The 15,177-nt window shown below is 48.7% G+C and overlaps 1 protein-coding gene across 1 annotated transcript in view; it reads left to right on the top strand.

Annotated features, from left to right (window-relative positions):
* The window catches only part of LOC123021825 (transmembrane 9 superfamily member 2-like), a 54,621-nt gene extending 42,437 nt beyond the window's left edge, over positions 1 to 12,184 (top strand). The window contains exon 15 of the mRNA XM_044427000.1: positions 12,108 to 12,184. Within this exon, the coding sequence (XP_044282935.1) occupies positions 12,108 to 12,127 (20 nt within the window). The 3' untranslated portion in view covers positions 12,128 to 12,184. The remainder of the gene's footprint in view (positions 1 to 12,107) is intronic.
* The last annotated feature ends 2,993 nt before the right edge of the window (positions 12,185 to 15,177 follow it).

Below are 15,177 nucleotides of genomic sequence, written 5' to 3' on the forward strand. Positions count from 1 at the left end.
CGCAGGCATGGAGAAAAGATACCAAGGGAAATGGAGTCCATCGATGCTTGTCAATTACTGCTGGAATCTCTCCAGGGATGATCCTATTGCAGTTCACAAGAGAAAAGCCAAAAAGCGCAGTTTAGATTCTGAATAAAGATGGAACCTTGTCGTTTAAGTCTGATGTTACAGCTTGTCAGTTTTTCATGCAAAAAGCTTGAAAATGTTACATGAAAAACCAGTAAATGAATGGAAAGTTACGTTATTGGTGTCAATGAAAAGATAAATTTATAATGATTAGTGTGGCACCATTCTCATTGCTATATTACATTTTGCTGAAAGTTATGGAGCAATAAACACACACACCCCTCATAATTTTGAATTATTTTGGTGCAATTTTGCCTGAAGCTGTATCTTGGAAACTGGAGCCAATTAATACTCAGGACTTAGTTTTCCGTTACCCAATTTTCTGTTACCCAGTTACCTAGTTTTCCGTGACCCAATTCTGGTAAAATGTAGCCACTTTCATTTCTGAGGCTTTCACCTGGTAGACCAGTGCAGTCAGGAAATTTTTCCTGATACCCAGCCTGATTCTGGCTTGGAACTTGAGCCTGTTTTTCTGTGTCCTGCACTCTGGGATGATTGAGAAGAGACCCTGGCCTTCCTCTTTGTGACAGCCTCTCAAGTACTAGCGGAGCGCTGTCTTATCTCTCTTCCCCTGGACCCTCCCTCATCTCCTCTGGAGGCTGAAAATGCCCAGGTCTCTCAGTCTCTCCTTGGAGGGCTGTGTTTCCAGTCCCTGGATCACCCTTGTCACCCTCCTCTGAACCCTTTCCGGCTTGTCAGCATCTTTCTTAAACTGTGGTGCCCAGAACTGGATGCAGGATCCCAGTCTATTCATTCTGGGTTGTAGTCTGAACTTTTCAGGAACTCTCTGTTGTCACAAGCCTGTATTCCGAGTGAGGGAAGGAGCATTTAGCACCACATGCACATCCTTTAAAGTGATGCTTAAAACCCCAAGTGACACAAGCCTCAGTGGCCAGGGAGCTGTAGCAATCGCGACTCGCAATGGATAGATTTCATTATTAGGGAGAGCTTTGTGCTCTGCCGCATTTCCTCCAGTCTTATAGCAGGGCTTCTCCTGTCCTATTTTATGGAAATGAATAGCATTCTGATATTTAGGTTGGGTAAGCCGATGTAATCCCTTGAGGTAGGAGATGATCTTCGTTCTGGCGATCCCTTTACAAAGTAACTGAGAAATATATTTTCAAAGTGGAGCTTGTTAAAATGGTTAATTCTTATACAGAAAGGGGGAGAAAGGGTGGGGGCAGTGGCAGGGTAGGGGGGGAAGTAACTTAGCTTCCTGCTTCACCTGCAGCAGAAACCATAAAGCTCTGTGTGTGACTTAATTTCGATGGCGGCCTGCTGTGATTTCATAAACGCGGGAGGGTGATTATGGAGCAGGATCAAGGTGAGACAGGATTGTGGAGGAAAAAGAGCTTCTATTCAAATGCAAATTTTCCAGTAATAGCAAAAGGGACACCACAAATTACAGGCAATTTCTTTTATTTGTGAATAAGTGCCCCATTCAGCTTTTTTCCTCCCTCCAGTGTAAGAGCGAGCACACACAGCGCAATATATGGGGAAAGAGAAAGAAAGAAGGCATTACATTCGAGGGAATAAAATTAATTTGTGGCACAATGATCAAAATAATAATTGGCTCGTCTTGTTAACATACCCTAATTCCGTTCTTCCTTCCCATAAATTCTCTTGAAATGCTTCCAAAACATTAATGGATCAGACCTCGCAGATTTTCCAATGAGGCGAATCATATTAGTGCCTATCCCACATCCCTCCAACTCTCCCCCTTTCCCCCATTTTTAAAAAAAAGCATTTCAGAGAGGGTGAAAACAAAGCATTGAGGTTAAGACTATTGTCCAAGGTTAGGCTGTGAGGAAATGTCAAACAGATAATTTATGACATGCAGTTCTAGTCTTCCTGAAAACAAATATATGGATGGGTGAAAACTGATAGAAGACTAAAATAACACAGGATAGTTTAAAATATAAATGCAATACAAATACTTGGAATAATACAGTGCAACAAAAACAGCATAGGGATAGCAAGAGGAAAAAACCCTAGCCATAAAAATCTAGAACCAGGCCTCTAAAATGCCTGGGAGAAAAGCAGAGGCTTTTCCTGGTTCTGGAAAGGTAACAGCATAAGCACCAGATGTACTTCTTCGGGGTATTCCTTCCATAAGTGGGGCGCTGAGAAGACTCCCTCCCTGGAGGAAGGTCCCTGAAGGTGACCAAGGAACTGAGCAGGTACATGTGGAAGATGCTCCTTTAGACACTCTCCCTTTGCATATGGCTCAGAAACTAGAAGCCAGTGAAGCTGACAAAGCACTGGATTATAGGGTTATGGAATCATAGAATATTAGAGATGGAAGGGGCCAGAGGGCCTTTGGGTCCAACCCCCTGCTCAGTGCAGGACTCCCAGATAAACCATCAGATGGCTGTCCAGTTGCATCTTGAATGTCTCCAATATGGGAGAGCCCACAACCTCCCTAGGTCATGGGTTCCATTGTTGTGCTTTCCTAATCGTCATATCCAGCCGGAATCTGGCTTCCAGTAACCTGAGCCCATTATTTTGTGTCCTGCACCCTGGAATGATCAAGGAGAGATCCTAGCCTTTCTTTTTGTGATAGCCTTTGAGGTACTTAACATAGACACATAGAAACAGAGAGAGTCAGAAGGGGTCTCCCGGGCCATCTAGTCTGAACCCCAGCTCCAGCTGGCTCCACTCGCAACATGCCCACCATGTGTATGTCCAGCCTATCTTTGAACACCTTCACTGATGGGGCCTCAACGACCTCTCGTGGAAGCCCATTCCACACCCTCGGGGTCCTGACTGTCAGGAAGTGCTTTCTGGAATCTAAAAGGAACCTTGGTTCCCTGAGTTTTGCTCCGTTGCAGCGTGTCCTGCCTTCCTTTGCAGGGGAGAACAGGTCTCTACCCACCTCCATGTGACATCCCCTCACATACCTGTATGTCGCCAACATATCCCCTCTGAGTCTCCTCCAGGCTGAAGAGGCCCAGTTCCCTCAGTCTCGCCTCATACGGCATCCCCTGCAAACCGGCCACCAACCTTGTGGCCCTGCGCTGCACTGACTCTAACCTGGCTATATCCTTCCTGTAATGAGGAGCCCAAAACTGAGCACAATACTCCAGTTGCGGGCACACCAGAGTCATGTAGAGTGGTAGTAATACCTCTCTTGATCTAGAAGCCACACTTCTGGCTATGCAACTACGGGTGGCGTTCGCCCTCTTGACCACCGCATCACACTGCTGACACATGTTTGGCCTGAAGTCAACCAGCACCCCGAGGTCCCTTTCACAAGTGCTGCTCTCCAGCCACTTGTCCCCTGACCTGTCCTTATGACCCCCATTCCTACACCCCAAGTGCAAGACCTTGCACTTCTCCACATTGAACGCCATCCTGTTGTCTCCTGCCCTCTTGGTCCATTCTTTTTGACTCTAGCTTGCTGAGCCTGATGTAACAACCAGGGCTTTGTCCTGCCTTCTCTGAAGGTAACAGCAGTTGCTGTTTTCCTACCAGGAAATGAGAATGTTTCAAGGAAGAAAACAAAGCGGGGGGGGGGGGGAAGACTAAGGGGATTCTTTTTTTTAAAGTAAGGGACCTCCATTGCTGAATTCCACCACCAAACTCCTGTTTGGTCACTTTGGTTGCCTGCTCCCAGAGAGCTTGGCTGCTTGTCTCCCAGAGTCCCGGTCCTGGTTCATCATGTAGCAGCTCTGGTTTGAACCAGTCTGAAGTTGCTGGAAGCTCTTTGAAAATAGCCCCACCTAGAATGCATCGAAGTTATCCAGGAGCAATCAGGAGAAGTTACCTGCGTGAGGATAAATGCTGCCAGATAACTCTTGCTCCAGTTAGTTTTGTAGCTGTTACAGCAGCCTGTAAAAGGTGCTCCTAGCTCAGAGGTCCCCTGAAACCCAGATGAGGATGATGATGGATCCAGGAAGTACCCCAAACCACAGGCCTGATCTTTCGGGGGCAGAACCGCCCCTTCCAGGCAGGTAGAACACCACTCAATCCAGTGGGTGAGCTGTCTCCATCTTGTCTGATGGAGGGGGGTTAACCCCCCCCCCAAGCATGTTCCACAACCCCCCACCCCTCCCTGGATGTTCATACGTTGATAAACTCGAGCACTTTGACTTTGGGAGAGCACCCAAGGAAAAGCTCGGAGCATTTTGTCAATTGTCCACTAGCAGAGAATGCAAAGAGTACAAGGGATGCTGGCCCATGTTGCTGGCCTAGCTCCCCTGCAGTGTCTCCCCTTCCCATCCAGGCCCTCCTCGTCACGGAGTGCCTGCTTGTGGGCCCCCGTGGCACCTGCCAAAATGGAGCAAGAGACACCAGAGCTCAGTTATTCCCCATAAGGGGCGGGGGGGGGGGGGCAGTCCGTGGGCAAGCCTGAACACAGGCAAAGCTGGAGGAGGAGTGGTGTGCCGGCAGTGCGCGTGCGAAGAGCATTACTTATTTACTTGTGCCAAATAGGCTGGCATTTAAACAGTTTAGTTCAGGATTAAGCTAATTGCTTCTGGAAAAAAACACCTTTCCATACCATCTCGACTGCATCTGTTAACCCTGGGAAGGTGTGTGTGTGTGTGCGTGCATGTGTGTTGCGAGTGTGGGGGAGGGATCAGTGGAATCAGAAGGCAGATGGTCTCTTGGATTTGGATGGCTGCCTGCCAAGGAGCTGCCATTTGGCCGCTGGTGGAGATGGAGCAAAGTCGTCACGCGAGCAAGCGGGCAAACAAGCAGGCATGCGTTCCCTGTCCGGCACTCATTCCTATGCTACTTTTAACGAGGATGTGATTCAGTACATTAAAATGAACCTTCCACACCTGTAGAGACTGCGTCCCCAGAACTGTGTGCTAGAAGTAGGCTGGAAATCTTGCTTGGGGAGGGAAGGAGGAAGTGATGTTTTCATTTATTAAGGAGTTTTATGGTGGTGAACACCCCGTCTGTTGCTAGTTCTGCTATTTGTCATGTAAAACCTGCATATCAAAAGCCACAAGCAAACTTTGTAACATGGGACTGTTGTGCTTCTTACAATAATAAAGCAATATTTAAAAGCCCTGAGTGAAAGGTTATCAGCTGTGACCAGTCATGATAGCTGTATCTAAATATCTGATGCTAGGGAATATGATTGAGAGGGTCTTCTTCTTCTTCTTCTTCTTCTTCTTCTTCTTCTTCTTCTTCTTCTTCATTGTTATTGCAGTCTCAACATGCTTGGGGGCTTTCCAGCCACTGTGGGAACAGAATGTTGGGGTGTACAGCCCTTTGGCCTGATCCAGCAGGGCACCCCTTATATTCTTAAGGGATTTTTAAGAGAAGAGAGAATAGTGAATGAGTGTCCCTTTGGGGAGTGTTTTTGAGATGAAGCCACCATACCCCCCCACTCAGAAATCCAACTTCAGAGGAGGGGTGGCACCCAGAATAGACAACCTTCTGTTACACAGACAACCCTCATGTAGATGCTGGCTCACATGGACAGGGCCAACAACATGCGTGTGCAGAAGGAGGCTGTGTGCGTGTGAGAGAGAGAATGAAATGGAAGGAAGAGGAGGTAAACTGACCATAGTGAGCCGCTGGGCAGAAGAAATGGGAATGTGCAGCAAAATGTTGCTGTGTGGAGTGCGCATGTTCAGGTGGACAGCCAGCCAGAGCTGTGTGCCCATTTCGAGGATGCTCCGTTCCATTCTCTCTTCTACTCCCATCCTTACTTCATCAGCAAACTCTATTCTCTTAGGGCTGTTTTTGGGTGTCTGCCATGCGTCTGTTTTTTCGCCCTTCACACACTCTTCTGCCAACCTTGGGCCCACTAACCCTGCCCCCATGAGCAAGAATGTTGCTGTTTTGCCTGGATAAAGATTCAGAGAAAAAGAGAAAGACTCAGAGAAAGACTTTGCTGTTCTGTTCCAGGCTCCCGTGTGCTTTTCTCAAGTAAGGAAGCATGAATATCTCCTAGGATCTGCACCCCTGTAACTCCCCTGCTTAAAGACACGCCTGTATCCCTTTCCGTTTCTGGTTCAGAGGGTGGATGGGTTGCAGCTGGCAGCTCCCCAAGCGTGGAGCAGGGAATGGTCGAGCAGTCCGTGCCTGACAAACGGATTCTGGGGCAAAACGGCTCGTTTCCCTTTTACTTTTGGGAGCCTTGCAAACCTGGGAAGTGGCCATCTAAAGATTCCTGTGTGCCAACAGGGAGGGGTCTTTTGATTTTGGCCAAGCAGCAATTCATGGTCCAGGCATCTCACACAGAAAGGGATTCAGGCAAATGAAATGAGAAGAAGGTGCCCATATGGAATGAAGATGCTTTCTGGAAATTAGTGGTTTACAAATCCAGCCAGGCTTGTGGGCCAGGATAGTCCCATAAGAAGATTATCCGGAATCACTACCTAATCACATTGATCCCAAGCTCTCTCCAACAAGCTGACCTTCAGGAGCCAGGCTCCTTGAATACTGGGGTTTGGGGCAGTGGACTGGCATATTATACGGTGGAACCCCTAAAAGGAGATGGATGTGTGAGTGGGTTTCTTGGATTGCACTGGGGCTGTCCTGCCTGCAGAGGAATGCCATGTATCTAGCCCTTTCAAGTATCCACGTTTCAGTGTCTTTTTATTTTTTTCCGATTTATATCCTGCTTTTTTCCTACAAAGGGCTCAAGGCAGCTTACATCTCCTCCATCTTAGCCCCACAACAACAACCCTGTGAGGTAGGTTGGGCTGAGAGTCTGTGACTGGCCCAAAGTCACCCAGTTGGCTCCATGGCTGAGCGGGGACTAGAACCCAGATCCTCTGAGTCCCAGTCCCATGCTCTTAACCACTACACCGCACTGGCTCTCTTACATTTTAATGCAGTGTTTTCTAATAATAGGAAGGGGAAGGCCAGGCTGCCAGGTGATTCCTGTGCTGCCACTGCTGGACAAGTTTGCTCTCCCAGAATCTCCTGATCTTTCTGCAGTGCTCTCAGTGGCTGCACTGAAAGGGGGCCGGATGAATTGCCACCCTAAGGAAGCTGCAGAGCATGGCGCTCGTGGTGCGAGACTTCTGCACACCAGTGCAGCTGAAGGGGATTTCCTGACGGAGCCAAGAGAGTGCCATGAGACAAAGGGAGTGGCTCCAGCCCTGCTTGGGTGGGACGGGGTGGGCTATATGCTTGGGTTGGCTGCTCCAAGGGCTGGCTTTCTCAGCTGGAGCCTCCACTTTGCTCACTGACTCATGCTAGTAGTTTTCCAGCAGGCGAGAGAAGAAAATGCTTGAGCAATGAACGCTCCTCTCCTGGAGATGAACAGTCCGTGCCTGAGAAAAAGATTCTGGGGAAAAACAGCTCCTTTCCCCCTTTCTCTTGGGAGCATTGCAAACCTGGGAAGTGGCCATATAATTCTGGAATAGTCTGAGTGATTCCCGGATACCTGCTTTGGCCTCTGCCACCAGCCAGGGGACCCTGAGCCACCGTGAGGCTGTGTGCCCTGCTTCCCAAGAATGGCAGCCAGCCAGGGCAAAGGCCAACCTGGCCATCCTTTGACCAGAGAGAACACCTGGATTCAGCTGCAGGTTGCCCTGCTGGGACTGTGGAAGGAAGGGAAAAGGATGCGCTGGTCCCACCCACTGGCTGGAGGACTGCCAATGGCTATTCAAGTAGGAATCCTGGCAAGGGAAGGGCAGGCTGGCCTGAAGTACATTGCAGGCCTGCTGAGAACAATCTGCCTTGTTCTGGCCTTGAGGAACCCATCTGCAAAGGGGGCTGGAATATAAATAGAATGCATACATGCATGCCAATGGGGCTGCTTATCCATGGCAGTTTTTATTTTGAGCGCTGCAGGAGCTATCAATGGTGCTCCACAGTGGTGAACCCACTTTGGGGATGGTATCCAGCACCATAGATAATTGCTGTATATTCAAACTACGAGTTGGCATGGATAAGGATCCCTGGTGGAATAGGAATCGCTGCTTCTTCCAATCTTCCTCCACCTCCTCCTTGTGGTGTGCATCTTTCTCCATCTCTCTTTCTTTGTAGAAGTGAGTCACTTTGGGAGGTAATCAATTGCCTGAAAAGTGGGCAAAAAGGCAGCAAATAATTAAAATAAAATAAAAACGCCCCTGCTCGTGTCTTTGGGGTTTTGTTATGCTTTGGATCACATGTCAGGAGGGAGAGGAATCCCTGTTGCCCCACCCCATCCAGTTGGTTTGGGGGCCAAGATCTGGAGCACCTCCATCACCAGCTCTGTGTCCATCCACCCCTTTCACCACCAAGATTCTAAATCAGGCAGAGTTCACCCGCATGCATAACAAAATGAGTGCGAGGGGAAAACAATTCTCCCTTAGTTCCCTTAGTTACCTTCTGCATTTCTTTTTCGGTGGAGGAAAGCCACTATGGATTACGACCTTGTTAAATACAGAGGGCAAATGATAATATGCTTGCTTTAAACAAGCCATTAGCCTAATTGTAGGTGAAGTCTGGATGGTGAACGCAGTGGGCTGCTGAGGAAAGTTCCTGGTTTCCTCCAGAGCTCAGGTGGCACCCAAAGCTTGGCGTCCTCTGCCAGCAGAGGGGGCACTTCGGTTTCTAAAGTGGAAACTTTTTCTGCTTAAAGCCCAGGGAGAGCAGCTTTGCTGAAACAGAGTTTGCTTGTTTCTTTCTTTTGGTCTTGACACACTCGGACAACCCAAAGGCTGAGTGTGGGCATTGTTGAACTGTGGGTTGCTGTTCAACGTGGGTTACTGTGTTGTCCAAATCCACGCATGCTAACGAAACATAGTTTGTTAACCGTGAATACTCCATGATGAGAACCCCGGGTTTCTTCTTGGGTTCTGAACTGTGAGTAGGTTCACCAAAATGTGTTCCTTGGCTGAGAAACACACGAACCTATATTGCAGTGCAAAACCATGGTCAATGACTTGTCTGAACCCGGACAATCTGAGCTACGTATGTTCTTCCTAGCTCAAAACATCTTGCTACCCCCAGGTCATGTGGTACAAGCTGAGGCAGAGGCTCTACGAAACACGCAAGAACTTCCAGCTCCAAGGTTCATCTTCCAACCTTGGAACCGCAGCAGGTGCCCAAATCGCTCTGCGAGCTGCGAGGGCAGGTTTAGTACATTCTGAGTTCAGGGTTCCAGTCCTGGCTTTCTGAAGCTTCATTTATTCTCCTGTTGGACAGTATTTTTCTGAAAGTTGCTTCACTGGGCTCATCGCAATCCTGCTTTTGTGTCCAGATGATGGGCTGGATGGTATTAAGAAGACATTTTAGGCTTAGAATCCCATTTGGTTTTATACAGATAGGATAATTTGATAAAAATGGGGCATTTGGAGCGAGGCTTGAAGACCCTAATTAAATTCACATTGAGAAGTCAACATTATCGGTCTCTTAATGTCTACCCCGCCACCCCCAAAGAAAGGTTTTGGGAAGAGTGATTACATTCACACATTCTGCAGTCTGGAGGGGTTACCTTTTTCAACTGCTGTTATGGCAAAAGTTTGACTTTCCCTTCAGTGTAGGCTTTTCAATCAGATCCCCTCCCCAATATTTTTGCTTTCCAAAATGGCTGTTTTCTCTCCTGCTACTGTTCTTTAGATTTTAAAAAGAGGCTGAATGATGTGAGATATTACCAGAGGATGAATCGCTTCCAGAGTTTTGATTCCTGCATAGTAACATCCAGTTGGGTGACCCATGCCTGTGGCTTAACATCAAATTCCTAGCCAGAGCTTTAAATTGCGCTCAATCGCTGAGATGTAATAAAAGTGTTTCAGTAAATATGTCTCAAAGGAGAACTTGGCAGAAGAATAAAACACATGGTGCATCTTAGTAGCTAGTATGTTTGGTTCACTGATGAAAAATGAGAGGTCAGCCATCACAGAATTATGACTCGTTGCCGGTCATAGTTTTTAGAAGGCTCAGCTCCATAAAGGCATCAAGTAACCAGAGAAAGGTTGTTCTAGAATAGCATACTGAGGTGGTGGCAGGTTCTATTCTCCTTCCTAACTAACTAACTAAAATCTCCTTTGCAAGGCAGGAATGAAGGAACGAGATCCACCCACTCGTCTTGCTGGCTGAGTGCCACCGCCTCCACCAGAGCTGACTTGCCTGCATACACCTGCTGCTGAGGAGCTGGGCGGGGAGAGGTCTTGCATCCATCCTGCTGGAGGCATCCTGTGGGCAGCTGGCTTGCCGCCCTGCGTACAGCGTACTTGACCTTTGACCTGATCTAGCATGGCTTTTCTTTTGTTCTTAGGGTTGCAAAGCATGATGCTTTCAATGTTTATCTGATAGCTGAAATTATTACATAAAAGAGAGAGCATTGTGAACTCAAAAAGGAGTCCTGATTGATCAGCCAGCAGATTTTAAAATAAGAAATCAGAAGAGCCCAACGAGTTTGGCTGAAAGTCTTGTAGGATTTTGTTCCTACAATGGCCAACCACAGGACTGCACATGCACCCTCCTGCCCATGTTCCTCAGCAGCTAGTGCACACAGGCACACTGCCCCTGAGAGTAGCCTGCATGTAGCCATGAGGACTAGTAGCCTTGGGTGGCCTTATTCTCCATGACTGCTGCAAGTATTAAACTGCAGATGTGGAGAACAACTTTAGAAGAGGCATTCCCTTTTTCTCTCAGAGGTAAGGGAATGCCTCTTCCAAGATGAAGTCTATGACAGCATCCCTTGGCGGGCCCTTAACTCAGTGGTGGGACACAGACTTGGCATGCAAAAGGTTCCAGGTTTAGTTCCCGGCATCCCCAGGGCTCGGACAGACCCTTCTGAAACTGCAGAGTATCTCAGCTTGCACAGCACACTGTTAACTATGTACCCAACTGGCAGTATTGCCCTCTCTGGGCATGGTTCGTGGTAACATCTGAACCTGGCATGGGTGGATGGTTGGGACGGTGACAAGCCTAAGGGAGCAGGTGTTGCTGAGCAGTTCGGGTGCTGGGCTGCGCAGAGCTGGGTTCAAATTTCTAGCCAGTCATGGAAGCCATTGGATGATTTTGGACCAACCATAAACTCTCAGCTTGACCTACTTCACAGGATTCCTGTGAGGATAAGAATAGAAAGGAAGAAGATTTTGTAAGCTGCTTTGGATTCTTGGCAGGAAAAAGGTGGGATATAAATATACTAAAGAAAGAAATAGTTCTTGTTTACAGTGTTAAGTCAGATAGACCAAAAATTGGACTTAAGGTAGCATTTTCTGTCCTTGTTGACGTCAACACTTTGGAATCACGAGGACTGGTATTTTACTTTACTTTGAGATGGAGGACCAGGGCTCTGTGGCAGTACACCTTACTTTACCTGCAAAATGTCCCTGGCCCAGTTTTTGGCATCTCCGGGCATGGCTGGAGCAACCTCCTGTGATAATGCGACTCAGTGTAGGTAAATACAGAGCACCATTTCCATGCACCTCAGGTCAGAGAAAGTGTGTTTCACTTGAAGTGGACTGTTTGACTCTGTGCAAATTGAACCGCTGGATGAATCATTCAAAAAAGGGCTCTTTAATCAGCTGATTGGCCCGACAAACACCCCCTTTGGAACACCCACGCTTTGCAGAGTTGTGGACCCCTTAAACAAAACCTGAAATTGCAGGTCAAGTGATCCCAGGACTAAGGTGGGCTTGGAGTGATGGTTAAGCCAAGACTGCATCGTTTTGTTGCGTGCCTCGGATTCTGGAAACAGCCAGTCTCCCTCCCGTTGCTTGGAACCATCTGGGCACATCACTCTCCACGCTGGCTACCCAGGGGGAGAGCTTTCATCAGGAAGGGTAAAATCTTGAAACCAGATCCTTTGTATGGGTGTGTAAAACAAGCGTGCTACGCGATAATACTGACTCATCGCCCTGTAGTCATTAGCGAATATTCTATTTTCTGTCAATAAACGGAATTTAAACACTTAGTAGCTAAGCTCCTTAAAATTCATAGCTGATGAGGGAGCAATTAGGACAGGATTTTAATGAATACCCATAAACTCTGACAGCTTCTGCCAGGAAGAAAGCTCCGTCTCTCTTGCTCACTTAACCAATTCTCTCTCTCTCTCTCTTTGTATTTTAATTTAGAATATTGTTCAGACGGATAAATGGCAATGAAACATTATTAAAGAGAAAACCCTTATCTTTGGGGCTAATTATGTTAATCTTCAGCCCATTATCTCACTTTATCAGCTGACTGGCAAACGGAACGCAGCGTGGTGCAAAAGCTGAAGGAGCGAATCCGACATGGCCGTGGGGAAGCTGGGTCCATTGCGCAACGGCTCGCCCCGAACTCGGCGCACGAGGCAAATCCCAGGGACTCAGAATCAAACGGATGGATCAGTCCTTTGTCCTAGCCTTGCTGCATTTCTCCCTGCTTTGCTCTGCTGGGAGGTATCTCCGCAAGTGGAGTGGCCGGGGAATCTCGCAGCCCACTGAGCGAGCTCACGGATCCCCTAACGTGGAATGAGTGCCCTTCTCTTCATGCCGCCCTCACGCTTGCCCTTCTTGGGCTTCCAGGCCCAGGCTCTTCCGAGATTTCTCTGTGCTCCAGCTGCATGGCTCTCGTGGTCTCAGCCAAGACCCCATGCGGCCTGGTCCAGGCTGCGGGGGACATGGCTGGAGCCCTGAGGCCAGGGAGTAAGTCTCCCGGCTGCTCCCGGTGGGCTCCTTTCACCCCAGCCGTGTGTGGGCCACAATAAGGGCGGATGGCAGGACTCTCTGCTGCACCCTTTGGAAGTGGTGCTGTCCCTCTTGGCTGGGGGCTGGGTGGAACAAAGAGCACAATCCTCGTTAACAAGATGGTTTGTACTAGTAAACCGTCCTGAGACTTTGGTAATGGGACAGTCTACAAAAGTTTTAAACAGCTAAATAATCCATGGCTCCTTCTCCCAGCTTGTGTGGGCCTCTCACCCTGCTTCATGGGCAGACCGGCCCCGAGAGTTCCTTCCACCAGGAGAGGCCCTGGGAGCTTTTTGTCTGGCCTGAGCTTCCAGGTAGCTCAGCAAAACGGACTCCACCAGCAGAGATGCTTCTTTGAAAGCAAACATGCAAGCAGACCTGGGGATGTCGGGTACTCAGCCTGGGACCAGGTGGAAGCAAAGCGCGGCGGGTGACTTCCCTGCCTGGGGGGCGCCACATCCTTCGTGGCATTACTTGGGAGCCCGCGGAGAGTTTGAGGAGCTGTCCATGGTTCTGAACCCCCTTCATGGAGCATGGTGAACTTTGCATCCATCCTGCCTCGTTCCCTCTTGCAAGGGACCCAGGGCAGCTTACACAGTCCCCCTCCACTCCACTTTATCCTCACAGCAACACCCCTGTGAGGTAGACCAGGCTGAGCATAAGCAACCATCCCAACGTCACCCAGCAAGCATCCTTTATTTATTTATTTATTTATTTATTTATTTATTTATTTATTTATTTATTTTCTACATCAACCGGCAGCTGAAACGCTCTAGATGGATCATAATAACATGTTAAAAATATGATATAAAATACATCATATTAAAACATCATAAATGTTTCAGTAGAGAATTTGCAAACAAAATTAAAGCAGATGAAAATGTAATAACTAGGGGGGATCTTAAGTCCTGTTTGTTTTGTTTTTGTTTTTAATACCAACTAGCTGCCTTAGTAGACGAATTGGATGCCCTGCAGTAGAGGATGGTGCTTACCTGCTGCCAAACAGAGAGTAAGGCTGGCAGCAGGCGGGCCTCAGTGGGGACCCTGTCCCCCACTTGGGGGCCTCCACTGAAGAGGCCCTTCTCCTTGTGGCCACCACCTGGCCCTCCCTTGGAGGTGGCTGCTGGAAGTGAGCCCCTGCATGAACCCAGATCTCCACAATTCCCAGCCCAGCACTTGCTCATCTATCTATAAAGCTGCCATGGGTGGCAAGTCACTTTTCAGTGGGGCCCCAGCTGCCCTGCTTGTGATTTCTTCTCTGGAAAGGGGACTTGCACTTAACATGCTTGGTGATATGGGTGCAAAATCCAGAACGGGGGTACCCCGCCGGGCAGGGGAGGACCAAGACCCTTGCATTTGGGGCAGGCCTAGTCTGGGGGCACCCCACCCCAGAGCGTGGTATGCCCAGGGCAAGCGTCCTGTGGCAGGGATGGCTTCCTGGAGACCTTCCGTTGCCCTCCTGGAAAGCTGCGTTGTGCGTGTTGCGTGAAATCCACCGACTGTGCCTTTGGCCAGAAGATCGGCCAGCCGTGCCCAGGCATCTCTGCTGCCATGTTTGGGTTATGTGCTCCTCAATCACTGCTGCATGGTCCCCCCACTCCCCTCCCCCCCACCCCAGTTCACAGAGGCAAATTTGGACATCCGCAGCCCTCCTCTTGAAAGGGCTCCTGCTTCGCGAAGGCTCCTTGGTGCGCTGCACCGCGAATTCAGGTGGGATTTTGATTCAAATGGACAACTGACTTTTTGCTTCGTGCCTATTTCCGAGCACTGGAGCAGAGAGGCAGGCTCTGGTGCTCTCTGGAACCATCTGGGGCATCGGCTGACCTTTCTCTGGCCTTGATTTGTAATCAACAATTTTGCGAATTTCAGATCACATCAGAATCACGGTGTGTAAAAAACTGTCAGTTTACCAACCATTAAACATAGGGGATGCTGCCCTCTGGGGGCCCTGGGCACTATGATACTCACCCCACCCCCAGCTGCAACTCCAGCATGCGGCAGTTCTGGGAACCTTGAGAGATGCTCAGAAATCCATGACTGTATCACTTCTCGGCCAGGGGGTATTTTCTAAGGAACACTGGGGGGAGGAAGGGAGCTGCATATTTTTAAGAAATTGTATCAGATACAACTGGGCCCGTAACCTCTGCACTTTAATGCACGAACTAAGTAGAGATAAAAAGCTAAAGGTTTCCCCATGACATTGAAGTCCAGTCATGCCTGACTCTTGGGGGCGGTGCTCATCTCCGTTTCCTGGCCGAGGGAGCCAGCGTTTGTCCGCAGACAGTCCCCATGGTCATGTGGCCAGCATGACTAGACACCGAAGTGCACAGAACGCTGTTACCTGCCCACCGAAGTGGTACCTTTTTATCTACTTGCAATTGCAGGCTTTCGAACTGCAAGGTTGGCAGGAAGTCAAGACAGTCATGCTTTAATATTTACATTTACAATTAAAAATGCACACCCTCATTCAGAGCTT

Source organism: Varanus komodoensis, unplaced genomic scaffold (genome assembly GCF_004798865.1).
Source record: "Varanus komodoensis strain SLA01 unplaced genomic scaffold, ASM479886v1 scaffold18_1, whole genome shotgun sequence".
Classification (NCBI taxonomy): Eukaryota; Metazoa; Chordata; class Lepidosauria; order Squamata; family Varanidae; genus Varanus; species Varanus komodoensis.